This window comes from Rhamphochromis sp. 'chilingali' (genome assembly GCF_963969265.1).
Source record: "Rhamphochromis sp. 'chilingali' genome assembly, chromosome: 2".
Classification (NCBI taxonomy): Eukaryota; Metazoa; Chordata; class Actinopteri; order Cichliformes; family Cichlidae; genus Rhamphochromis; species Rhamphochromis sp. 'chilingali'.
In genome coordinates this window covers 7763469-7776666 of record NC_137930.1, presented here as the reverse complement: position 1 = coordinate 7776666, position 13198 = coordinate 7763469, and the positions used below count along the sequence as shown (strand labels likewise).

At 41.5% G+C, this 13198-nt stretch overlaps 2 protein-coding genes across 2 annotated transcripts; one reads left to right on the top strand and one right to left on the bottom strand.

Annotated features, from left to right (window-relative positions):
* crybb1 (crystallin, beta B1) lies at window positions 1-3995 on the bottom strand (the record flags this gene model as incomplete). Its single annotated transcript, XM_080866545.1, is given in 8 exon segments — window positions 1-407; window positions 1498-1640; window positions 2120-2252; window positions 2504-2622; window positions 3323-3466; window positions 3827-3889; window positions 3893-3952; window positions 3954-3995. Coding segments are annotated over 8 exon segments (882 nt in total). The 3' UTR covers window positions 1-229.
* A 124-nt stretch (window positions 3996-4119) lies between these two features.
* Window positions 4120-11259, top strand: cryba4 (crystallin, beta A4). Its single transcript, XM_080866556.1, has 8 exons — window positions 4120-4161; window positions 6745-6843; window positions 8783-8921; window positions 9522-9565; window positions 9919-10037; window positions 10198-10339; window positions 10483-10625; window positions 10773-11259. The coding sequence occupies exons 1-8, from the start codon at window positions 4135-4137 to the stop codon at window positions 10918-10920; spliced, it is 861 nt and encodes a 286-aa protein (XP_080722682.1). The 5' UTR covers window positions 4120-4134; the 3' UTR covers window positions 10921-11259.
* The last annotated feature ends 1939 nt before the right edge of the window (window positions 11260-13198 follow it).

The window sequence follows — 13198 nt, the reverse complement described above, 5'->3', positions numbered from 1 at the left end:
TATAGGCAGGAAGGGTTAGGTTTTTCACAACATGTTTATTTTTAGCACCATAAAAAGTCACTTAATGTTGTCCAGTGTGTTTGCTCTCATTCTGTCTTTCCTCTGGGATGGAGCGATGATGTGGAGATAAAGGAAAGCACTGGAGACTGGAGAAAGGGCTTGTTTGGAGAGATAAAAAGCTGAGAGGGCTGCATGGCTGCAACAGCACCGGGAAGCCAGCAGATGTCATTCACTTGCTGGCGGAGGTGAAGGTGAAGCATCCTCTCTGGTGGAACTGCATGTCCCTGATGCGGCGCATGGACTGGATCTGGGGCTGGAAGGCGCAGAAGTCATTGTAGTGTCTGTAGTCACCGCACTCAAACAGGTACTGGTAGCCTCTGTATCCAGGGTACTGGTAACCCACCCACCTGAGAGAGACATGATAAGGTAAAGGTCATGGTTGTGTGTTTATTATAGGATGTCCATGTAGTGTACTACTGGCTGATATCCATACAAATAAAATAAAAAAAGGTATATGACATTATAGGGTTATGATAGAGAATATAAGATATAATATAATAGAGAATAAGACCGTTATAATGCTAAGTCCTAAGAAGTTTAATGTTTACTGTTGAAGTTCTTGTGGTGAAAAGATTCTACTGATCACCTAGGAGACACCAGAAGTGAATTAGGAGGTCTGGAGGACATTGGAGATACCAAGTCTTAATGAGGTTTTCTGATGAGTCCATAAGGGAGTTCTAGAAATGCTTAAGTTAAGGGTTAAGTGGACATTTAGGAGCTTGAAGAGTTCGGTTAAGGAGGTTCAGTTAGTCGTCAGTGAGGTTCCTGGTTCTCCTTCCATGGATCTCTTAAATGATTCTGAGTTTCTTTTTAGGAGAACCTGGGGTTCTTTTACAACGTTTTAGTTGTCTGACAGAATGTTCTGGAAGTCCTTCAAGGGGTTGCAGTGGTAACTAGGAGATTCTGAGTTCCCCTGAAGTGGATTTATGGGAGCATTACCAACTCCAATAATGAAGAATTAGATTTGTGAATGTTCTGGTCAGGATGGCATTTATCTAATCCAGAGTGTAAAGGCTTTCAAGGTGTATGATAAAGGCACTGAAGCTGTTCTGGAGGCTTTCGGTCAGCAATACAAATGAACAGATTTGTATTGGTGACCTAGAGGACATAATGAAATGAAGCAAATTTTCTGGCTAAAAAAAAGATTTGTAGACAAAAGGACAAGCCTTTTAATGACATCTCATCCCACTTGTTATTTGTAGTATAATCCAACAAGTCTGTGGAATCCTCTTAGGTGTGTCTGAAACCATGTTGGCAGTCCATTTTATATATGGAAAATGTACTTTTTACTATAGTAATATGACGTACTACAAAATTGACTTCCACAGTGTGTTCACAGGCCTTAACACAGGCCTGCATGTTGATGATATTTGTGATACTCTGCTAATTTGTGTTTTGTTTTGTGAGAGAGCACAAGTACTAAACGTGTCTACTCACGCTCCTCCTGGCACCCTCACGCTGCCCACTCTGTCGCAGAAGCCATGCGCCCAGAGTGTGGGCACATCGTCCTCCTGGATCTCCATCTTGTTGCCCTTGAAGTCAGAGAGCTCATACAGGCAGATCTTGTGCTCCATGCTGTCCTGGAGGTAGGAAAGGAAGAATAAAATGTAGTCTCTATACAACATACATTACATGTGCATTCTCTGCTTTTTCATTGATTGCATTTTGTAAGAAATTGTCTGTGGGTGGCAATGTTGAACTGCTTCCATGAGCAGTTAGTGGAATCCATGAATGGATTTTGTGCTAAATTAGGGGCCAAAGCCTACTAATGTCGTGCTAATGATGTGATATGCTATAGTATCAGCATGTGAAAAATATTGTTGATTTTTTTTCTTTAGGAACTGTGTTGATAGTCACTTAACCTTTTCAGTGCTTTTTCAAGCATATATGTCAAACTTTTTCCTGGTTCCAGTTCGTCATATTTGCTGATTTGCTGCTTTTCTTTGCTGTAAGTTTAGCTCTGGACTGTTAGTCAGTCAAAACGTAGGGTCTGAGAATTTAGAATCACTATATTCTCCCATTTTATGAAAAAACAAACGAAGAAAACAGCTCATTTTACCATTCGGATGGGCCTGAGGGACATGAGGCAGTCGCTGCGGTAGGAGTTGCTCCAGGTATCCCAGCGAGGATACTCTCCCTTCTCCAGGATGAACATCTCCCCACGGAAGTTAGTCTGCTCAAAGGCAACAAAGCTGGAGAACGGGGGACACCATGGACAGGATTGGGGGGGGCAAAAGGGTTAAGTGGGGAGGCACAGGAGAAGAATTGGAAGAAAGATAAAAGTGACATATACATGAATAGAGAAGATATGCAGGCAGCTGCTTAAATCAAGTGTGTGTGTGTGTGTGTGTGTGTGTGTGTGTGTGTGTGTGTGTGTGTGTGTGTGTGTGTGTGTGTGTGTGTGTGTGTGTGTGTGTGTGTGTGTGTGTGTGTATTCACTTACGGGCCACACTCCACAATGATACTACGCACTCTATCCATGCCACGGTCACACACGTTCATACACTCATTCTGGACCTCCATCATCCTGCCCTGGAAGTTCTCCTGGTCGAACAGCATGATCTGCACAGAGGACACATAGAGTCATAGCTGTTTCTTTACACTATGTTTATAGCTTTAGTTCATGTGGAAGGTTTAAAACAAATTTTGGATTTGGAATCATTTTTGGATGGAGCATGAAAAAAAAAGGCAACTTCTTAAACTGTAATTTCCCCTTTAAAGTCCTCAGCACTGACTGAACTTACTAATCACTTAGATTTCCAAAACAACCTTATACTTTAGAAACATGTCACTTTTAACGTGGCTACGTGTAAAATGATGCCAGTATTAAAGATTATGAGCTTACAAATATACATTATTTTTCACTAGACTATAGTATATGAGGTCATTTAATTTTTGCTCCATCTCAGAGACATTTCTTAAGCCCTGTGATGCAGTGGCTTTCACAGAAAGAGTCTAAAGTACATAGGTACTCACATCAGAAAGAATAGCCTCAATACATTTTGGATTTAAAAAAAAAGTACTGCTCAAAGCATCAGTATCTAAATTCAAAGTGGTTATTTTTGGTCTTTTAACCAAGTTTCTTGCTGTTCTTTATCATTCACCTCCATAGTATCTGAAATTCTAATGTCTAATTCAAACCTTCAGTAAATAAACATATAACTGCCCTGCTAGATGAAACACATGGGACAACATGCAGTCTACTTTCTTTGCCCTTTAGGAAAAAATAAAATGCACACATTCTGTCTCTGCAATGACTCACTCTGAAGGATCCCATGCCAGGCTCGCCAGTCTTGGTGGCCTTGCTGGAGGCAGCTGGAGCTGGGGCTCCCTTGTCCTTGGCATCAGTGCCCTGGCTGGAGGCGGACTTGGCAGTCTGAGACATGGTGAGGGGCTTCAGGAGAGTCTGGGTGAGAGATGGAGGAAGACAAGGGGTGAACAGAAATAGAGGTGTAAATTGAAGTGACAGGGTTTCAGAGGAGAAAGTGAAAGGGAAGGAGAAGTGAGGTTAAATGTGGCCCAGGCAAGGTGTCAACATAGACAGAGGGTTGGTAGGCAGAAGTGTTTGGAGGGTTTTGGACTAGTAGCACAAGTCTGAAGTTTATGTTGGAGGTTCATTTGGGTGTTGTTTTGGCCTTTCCCCGGGACGGTGGAGTTTAAGCTGGGAGCGGTGGGCAGGGAGTGGGCCCTGGCTCTGGATGTGTGGGTGTCCTACTGTACCATGATGGATGCTCTGGCCTGTATGTCTGCGTCTGTGTGTGCTTACCTGCGTCAGTATAGCTTGCAGTGCCGTATGAGGGAGGCTAGCTCGTGCTGGTCCCTTCAACGCTCAACCCAAGCTTTTATACTCTGGCAAAGGCCAAACGTAGAGGCTCACAGCACAATAGAAAACCTCTCGTCATCACTGTTGGCCTGGACCAAAGCCAGCAGGTCATCGCATAGCCTGGAAACACTGCTGGCCCCTCGGGCCTGCCTGTAAGCATTTTGCTGTCAAAGGAAACCACTGACACAGCATTCTTTGCTGTGTGTTGGGCTGGTAGGCCTGTGAGCTGTAGTCGCATGTAGAGTTGAGGAATGCAAAGGTCCACAGGACACAAAGAGGTAATCCACACTCTCTGTCACCTACACAGAAAAGGCACACACACAAATACAACATATTCTTTAACTCAGACTTTCTACTTTAACTCACCGCCATTTCTTGATTTTGGAGAATCACCACAACAGAAACAGACAGAAAACAAAAAAAAGGCAGTGATCTATTCGTTCATGTTGATCTTCTATGTGTTCTCCATACAAAGAATCAAACAGCATTTCAAATGAAGTGTTTTGGTTTTTTGGACATTTTGCTGTTTAAACATTATTAAACTTTGAGATAATTGAGTTACTGGAGATTCTCTTTCTCCCACTGACATTCAGGTTCACCAGAGCTGTTCCACTAAATGCTTTGGCACTGCACTAACACTTACTACTGATATCTACTTCTAGTTCTGGCTAGTGTTAGCCAACTACTTAACAGATGATAAACACATTCATATCGCAAAAGGATCTTTCCAATCAACATAAGGTTTGGCATCTGACATTTTCCAAAACCAGCATCCTGTTTGTTTAGCCAGATATTAAATCTTTAATTCTTGTACCAGAAACCAAAGACAATAAGACTTACCTTATATAGGTAAGGAAAGAGCCAGAACAGTTTTTGTTCTGTGCGCGCTGTTTCTGTAGCTTCTCATGTGTAACAAACACTCTGAATGTCCAGACATCTTCCTTTCTCTGTCACAGTTTCTCTCTGCAGTGTCCATGTTAAGATGTTTTTGTGGAGAACCTGCTGATAAATTTGGGCTTTGACAGCAATTTTACACTTTTATTATGAATCCAGTGCCCGTGTAAAGCAGGTGTTTGTCAAAGAGAGTATGGGCAGCATTTTTTAAGTTATTCTGTGGTATCGTGTTAAATCAACAGTAGAAATGTAAATCAATGCATTGGGATGAGCCAAGTAGGGTAGAAGCCTGGGTTTTACTAGCCTCACCCCAACCTTACGCTTTACATTTTGTCCATGAACTACAGTACTGTCATTACTGTAGGGGTGACCGTGGCTCAGGGGGTTGGGAATCGCATCTGTAATCGGAAGGTCGCCGGTTCGATCCCTGGGCTATCTGTCCTGGTCGTTGTGTCCTTGGACAAGACACTTTACCCTACCGCCTACTGGTGTTGGCCGATGGCGCGATATGGCAGCCTCGCTTCTGTCAGTCTGCCCCAGGGCGGCTGTGGCTACAACTGTAGCTGCCTCCACCAGTGTATGAATGTGAGAGTGAATGAATAGTGGTATTGTAAAGCGCTTTGGGTGCCTTGAAAAGCGCTATATAAATGCAATCCATTATTATTATTACAGCCGGTACATTTAAAAGATAAAGGGGGCATATGCAGCATGTTCACTTCCTTTAAATTTGCTGGGATAATATTGAGTAGTTCTTGACTGGTGGGTAATCTAGACAAAAAAGCACTGCCACACAGCCGTGCATGAGAATTTCTCCTGGTCATCTTCAGAGGTTGAATAAAGGTCATTGTTGGTGGTAATAATTATGGGATTATGGCGAATGGATTATGTGTGGATTATATCACTTCAGCTGAGATCATTTCCACGATGGAAGCAGGATTAAATTGTGTTTGATATGTGAACTAATCCTGCAGTGTAATCTGGGTGGCTTCCATGCTGTGATTATATTTGTTGTAATTTCTGCTGCCCTCTTGGTCAGGTCTTTCCTGAGAAAGGGATTTTTTAATCTTAGTCAGACTTTTTCCTGATATTTCAGAATGCTACACAGACATGGTTTCATTTGTAAGAAAGAAAAGTCACCAGCGTTTTTAGCAAAGTAACTGATAAAGACAACAGGAGACTGACATTAGTGAGTATTCAGACAGCAGGATGGAGTATGTGGAGTTTAGTTGAAATAAATGTGTTTGGGGTAATAAACGAACATGTCACTAAATGGACATGATCCTACTTGGTAGGGCTGACTTTAAACATGTTAGCATCAAATGGGAAAAATAATGTTAAAGACTTCACTAAAAGCAAGTGCATCTTTATAGATCCACAATGCAGAAGTTTCAAATGCAGAAGTAAGGAGCAGAAACTTTCACTACTTCAGGCTTGCTGTGTGTTATGGCACACACATGAAGCTTGAGTGAAATTCTAGTATTTTATTAGTCTCTTACTACTAACAGGTATGTGTACCTGTGTGTTACACCTGTACCTTTTGCCAGTGAAGCTGACAACATAGCATAGCACACTTTAATTTAAATATTGTAACCAAAGAGATTCGTTCCTTTAATAGTTAGAACAAATTATTGTGTGAGCGTTCCTCACTAATGATAGCTAATGTTAGTGCTGCTGACATCATTAGGAGGAAATAAAAGAGAGCAAGAGCTTATATCTGTGACTTCATTTTATGATGATAATGATTTTGATGATGATACTTGCGAGGTCTGAAGAAGATTAGATGAGTGGTTGTCACTGCTTTACACTTTTAGGCAGAAAACACACATGGCCTTTTAAATGCATTGACCACTGTCATTTTTATCTTCTGACACTGCCACAAAATGTCCTGCCAAATGAAAGGAACCTATTGATTTTGACCAGCCCTTGGCTCTTTCATTCTCTAATGTCCATTTTCTGATGACTGCCAGGGGTCTCAGGAGTCCTCCCCGGCTTTCTCAAGAAGAAAATATTTAGTCTGTCTTTCAGAGGGGTTCATCATTATCATGGCTGATTACACAATTCCCCTGGTAAGTGAACAGTGTCCTTCTAATGTAAGATGAATCCGATCAGTTTTTTTCTTGTGTTGTGTAGAAAAAAAAAAATCTGATGAGGAAACCTGTTTGATATTTTTGAAATGTGACTCTTTTCAGGCAGGAAACATTTTGGTCTCTGTTCAAAAAGTTGATTCTGTTCATCTGGACGTAGTGTTTTCAGTGGGAAAAATGTTTTGTCACTCTTATAAGTGACTTCTTCATTCTCAACTGACTGCAGGGTTCCCCAACCTTAATGATCATGAAACTGACCTCACAGCCCATTGTTAGTCCATGGTGCTAGTTTCAGTTATTATACAAAAGCACTGTTTATAAGGATGGGGGAAAAAGTCACTTGGATGAGAGATGAAACATTTCCCCACTGATACATCCAGATGAACGGGATCAACTTTTTGGGATTTGCTGGATCTGGATGATTGAATGTTCATTGAGACTTTTGGTCTTTCTGAACTACAATTTCTGTTTTGATTTCAGAGAAATGAACTTTGATTAAGCAAGGCTTGTATATGAAGATCTGAGGCAGTGAATTATGTCTAAACGTTTTAGATAAGCTGAAATTCCTTTAGGCTCACTGGAAATAAGGACGAGTGCCTCTGCGCTCCTGTTTACATGTGGTTGATTATGTAAGCACTTAAACACACACACACACACACACACACACACACACACACACACACACACACACACACACACACACACACACACACACACACACAAGTCCTAGCTAGTGTATTACACTACAGCATGCAGGTTAAACCAATTTTTACTATTGAGGGCTTTTTTACATTTTTTCATTAAACTGTTGAACATTTCGTAAAAACAAGGCTTTGTTACTGTAATTATGAATATGACAAAAAAAATAAAACACACAAAGAAAGAGTGCTGCTATGATCTGTGTGATCAACCACGTATTCTTGCTAGAACACTTCAAATGATCAGATTTGAGATGTGGAGACGTGTTTCATGTTAGAAAGCATTCTGGTGTAAGTATTAGTGTTTGCCATAATTGGATGAAGGACTTCCTCTGCACTGGTTAGATTTCTCACTGCACACATTGGAAGCTTTCATAAGAATACTATCTGCACTGAAAATCTGCCTTGACACATGCATGACGTTGCTTTTTTTCTGTTTTTTTTTTCACCTGAAAGTGACATCAAAGCGACTGAGAACAGATTCCAAGTAATGATCTTGCAAATAAAAATCCTTTGTTACAACCGTTTTAAAAACTTGAGGTCTTTTGCCTTAAGACTTAGCTTTAGGCTAAATAAGCTATATATCAGACAGAGCCATCTAGTACTCTTCCTATTTTCTGACATTACATTGCAAAAAAAAAATCATATTTGGCGCAATTAGCCGTCGCAATTAGTGCTTTAACTCTGGTACCAACCTTTTTTAATAGATATAACAAATTAAGGTCTTTATGTCCCATACTAAAATCGGATCTTGCGATTCTCTTAACTTTTTTTCTGTTCTACTATTTTCAAACATATTGTGGAAAAAAAAACATCCTCTGAGTCACCATCAACGCTTCACTGCTATTACCAACATGAGCAGGCATGCACACAGAGCTTATTCTGTCTGTGTTTGTTGGTCTCACATTATCAACAAATTCTAATGGTATGACAGGTCATTATTGTATTTGCAAATTTCACACATTTAATGGCAAAAATGAAGCACCAGTTAACTGAGAAAATGACTGGTCTTTACTTGCAGACATAAATTGAAATAAAGAGTTAAAGAGCTTCCAGCTCCAGCTTTTTTCTCTTCCCTCTCTGATGCCGTTGGCTCTCAGTATTTTCTCAGCTTGCACTCTATGTTTCATTTCTTATATTCCTGGTCTCTGTGTCCACTGCCCCCAGTGATAATGTGGTGTCTGCACTTCTGGCCCTCCATAGATTAACGATGCTTTTGTCAGGTGGGGACAAAGAAAAGCCCCTCCCTGCTGCTGAGCCGGGGCTTTCAGCATGGACCCCTGCCAGGGGAGGCTTTAAAAGGGTGGGGGCGTGTGGCTCCTCTCACTCTCACGGCAGGACAACCCAAGGGCATCAAGCAAGGTGAGTTCCTGTCCCTCGCCCAGCCGCCACAGCCATCCAGCACGGTCAGCCAGGGTACCACAGCCAGGGTATAGCATCCCCCATATTCACACATCCATATCTACTCCCACTCCAAACACACACCATCCAGGCTGAAATCACTGCACCCAGTGGCTGCGATGAACAGTGGTGATGATGGAACAATCTTAGAAATGGGCAGAAAAACTAGAAAGAGAGAGACAAAAGTTAGAGTAGCCAAATGAAGCCTGTGGCCTCTGTGACCCTCTTCTGTTTGGTATCCAAACTATAAATAGACACTGGTGCTTTCCATCTAGCAATTACAAGTTCAGGCTGCTTTCAGTATCCTGCCCATTATGTGTAAAGTACACACTGTACCTGCGACACAGACTTGTTTTTTCATAGGTCTGACAATAGAACCGATCTCCTGCTCTTCACTTTTTGGATTTCTGGTTCACACATCTGTCTTTACTGGTTAGCTTCTGGCTAGTTTCTGCATCAGAATAAAATGACTGCTTACCTCTCAGAGTGTGTGGCTTCCCTGTTGTCACTGCTGTCTATTCATTGTTAGCACTCGTGGATAAAATTCTTTCTTCCTTCCAGACAAGATGACTCACCATTGCACCAAGTTCTCCGGCCACTGGAAGGTGAGTCTGCAGATGGAAGAGCAGCTTTATTCATCAGCACCTTTGAATTTTCCCTCAGATGTGACCAGGAGCTGCTTGTTGTAAAACACCTCATACAGTTGAGCATCAGGGAGAGTGCCCAATGAAGTCACACCACATTAGGACGCTATAAAGACTTCATTGGGATTGGAATATCACACAGTTGTGCATTAGGGCTTGTTAAACGTGGTTTATCTCCCAGTTCAGAGTGATTAGCTTAGCTAATGTAGTTTTATATGTTTGAGGTGAGCTGCTGAAGTGATTTCAGACATCACACATCAAGTTTAAGTGGATGGTGTGTACAGCCATCAGCTGCATGTCCTTTTTCCCATTAGATCATTGTCTTCGATGAGGAATGCTTCCAGGGACGCCGCCATGAGTTCACCTCTGAGTGCTGCAATGTGATGGAGTTTGGCTTTGAGACCGTTCGCTCCCTCAGGGTGGAGAGTGGAGCGTGAGTAAACAGATATGTGCGCACAGATAGACATGCAGCAGAAAACCATCATTAAGTGACATACGGTTAACATGACAGGATGTTATTAACCTCTGTATAAGTGGATTTAAGGACTTTTGGGATGATGGAATAATCTCTTTTTTTCTATGCTTCCTTCCAGCTGGGTGGGTTATGAGCATGCCTCCTATCAGGGACAGCAGTTTGTCCTGGAGCGGGGAGAGTACCCCCAGTGTGATGCTTTTGGAGGTAGCAATGCCTATCACATTGAGAGACTGACCTCCTTCAGACCCATTGCCTGTGCTGTAAGTTATCTCTCAGCTTTTTTTTCCACTGAAAAACCTCCATTGTGAGCGAATGCTGCTGTGACGGACAAATCAATAATGTAGACTTGCCTGACCTGAAAAACTACTCAAATGTATTCTTTCTTTACCTCCCCCACCTCCAGAACCACAGAGAGTGTCGTATGACTATCTATGAGCGTGAGAACTTCCTGGGCCGTAAGGGTGAGCTCAGCGACGATTACCCCTCCCTCCAGGCCATGGGTTGGTGCAACAATGAAGTTGGCTCTCTAAGGATCCATTCTGGAGCGTGAGTGTCCCCAGCTGCTTATTTGCCTCCTTATTTCCCCCTCCTCATCCTCTCAGCAGTTCAAAAAATAACCCTACTCAGATTTTCACAATATGCTTTGCAACATTTCACAACATTTGCATTTCCACGTCTGTCAATTCTCAACAGATTTGTCTGCTACCAGTATCCTGGTTATCGTGGATACCAATATATCATGGAGTGCGATCGTCACTGTGGGGAGTACAAACACTTCAGGGAGTTTGGCTCTCACTGCCAGACCCCTCAGATCCAGTCCATCCGCCGTATTCAGCAGTAATAACTTACACCAAACCCTTTCGAGCATGTGACCCTTCACCTTTGACCCCTGCTGCTTGCCCGTGCTAAATAAACTGTTTTTCTTAAACCTTACTGACTTCCACCAGTGTATGTGCTTATCATATGGACATACTAAATCACTTATACATCACACACTTGTGTTTTCCTCTGAATTGCGATCACCTCTGTATAATTCACATGACGGTGTACAGAGGTTACCTGCTAATAAGGGTGAATGTGAGGAAAAAAATGTCATTTAGAACCAAGTCTTTAGCTTATTATGTAAGTGCTCGATGTCAACCAGATTAATAAATGTGAACCAAACTGTAACAAATATTTGCAAGTCCTTTCACATATCTTTTTCTAAGATATGTGCTAATCAAACATTGCTGTCTTATTAAAGAAGAAGCTGCTTTCCTTTGTGACCGTGGGCAGCCCCGTGTGTTTGATTTGGCAGAATCCCCCCTTCCTGGCACAACTCCAGGGGGGATTTGTGTCCACTACACTATGGAGGGACAAATGCTGCTGTCTTATTATCTTTGATAATTCAATAATCAGTTTTGATAAGTCAGTAATCACTAATGGTAAGTATTCCAATGTTTGAAATATAGTTTTAAACTTAAATTCACGAAAGCTATCAAGGAACTATGAAGAAGAAACTGTTATGATTTTATGCTCAAAATGTGCTTTAAAGATTCATTTTCATTTAGAATAAAAGGCAACACCTCCCAGCACATGAGGGTGAAACACGGTCCTTTCAGCTGCTCTCAAAATTTCTATGTGGTTACCACAGCCCATTTAATTTATTCACCACATTTCAACACAAGAAAATTACACAACCTTCAGCCTATACATATGACATTGTGCAAAACTCAGAAATACAGTTGCATTTATTAGAATTATATAGCGAGGAAAATAAAATAAAACGCTGGGGCTTTTTCCCCTCTGTTTGGCTTCAGTCTCATACACCTTGTCATTGTTTGGAAACTCCCAAAGATGTTTCCACTGGGGACCTTGACCACAGTGCTGCTGGAATTCATGCAAAATTTGCTGAAATAAGCAAGACCCTCTAAAAAGAGGCCTCGATGGCAGCGTGACATTCCAAACATGTTGTATATAGTTTAGCATTAAGAGCGCCTTCCAACAGGAAAGGTGGTTGTCAAGTAAATGATAAAAAAAGGAATCAAAAAAATCACAATGACATTAGTCTATACATTGAATAAATATGACAGTCATAGCCTGGTTTAAATTATATTTGAATTTAGCCATTTAAAAATGATTAAAATATCTGTTTTTAAAGTGATAAAGCCATTTTCTGATTCTTACCAAAAAAGGGGAAAAAAATCTCTTTTAAGATATAAATTGATAGATAATTGATAGTTGATTGATAATTGATAGATAATAAATAACGTTTCCTTCCTTTTTCCTTCAAGAATGTTTCCTTCTTGAAGGAAAAAGCTTTACTTTGGATTCTTCTGCCTCTTGTTCTGTTCTCAGCCAGGATGAGCCCACACTGCTTCAATAATGTTGACGTTGCTTTGAAAAGTGTTTGGGGCCACTCTTATGCTGAAAAAAAGAAAGATCAGATATTTTGCAGATGCTATAATATGGTGGATGCAAATCTGAAAGTTGACAAGCCCTCCAGCGCCAAACCATGACAGTCTCCACCGTGTTTTTCAGATGACTGCAGACTTTCACTGTTGGACCTCTCTCTTGACAGCCTCCATACATACTGACAAGATATGAAGCAAAAAACTTCCAATTTGGATCCGTTCCTCCATCACACCTGCTGCCACTGAGTTTTAGTCCAGTTTTGGTGTTCTGGTGTAATTTAACCTCTTTAAGAGAATTAGAGAGATAGGAGCCAGTACAGAAATATCAGAGGTTATAATTTTGATCTTTAACCTCACAACCCATGACATAAATCAGAGGGGGATTTATGTCATGACAAGAACAATGTCACAGGTCTAATGAGGCTCACTGTGCTGCCACCCTCACTGCACATTTTAAGTGAGTCTTTTTTTTTTGTCACTCAGACTTATGGTACCTATGATGGCCCCTGTATGCAGTTTTCATCCAAAACAGCCCTGCTCCTGACGCCCACCTTACCTCAAAGCCTCTTTGCCCGTCCACTGAACTAAGAGTATTACCATGTGCGGCCAGGCAACGGCACTGCATCTCCACCTGAGCAACGCACGCATCCCTCGACGCGTACGTTGACGCAAAATACACTGCTGTAATATGAACTGTCGGAAGCTACTGTTCGTGACTATTCCAAT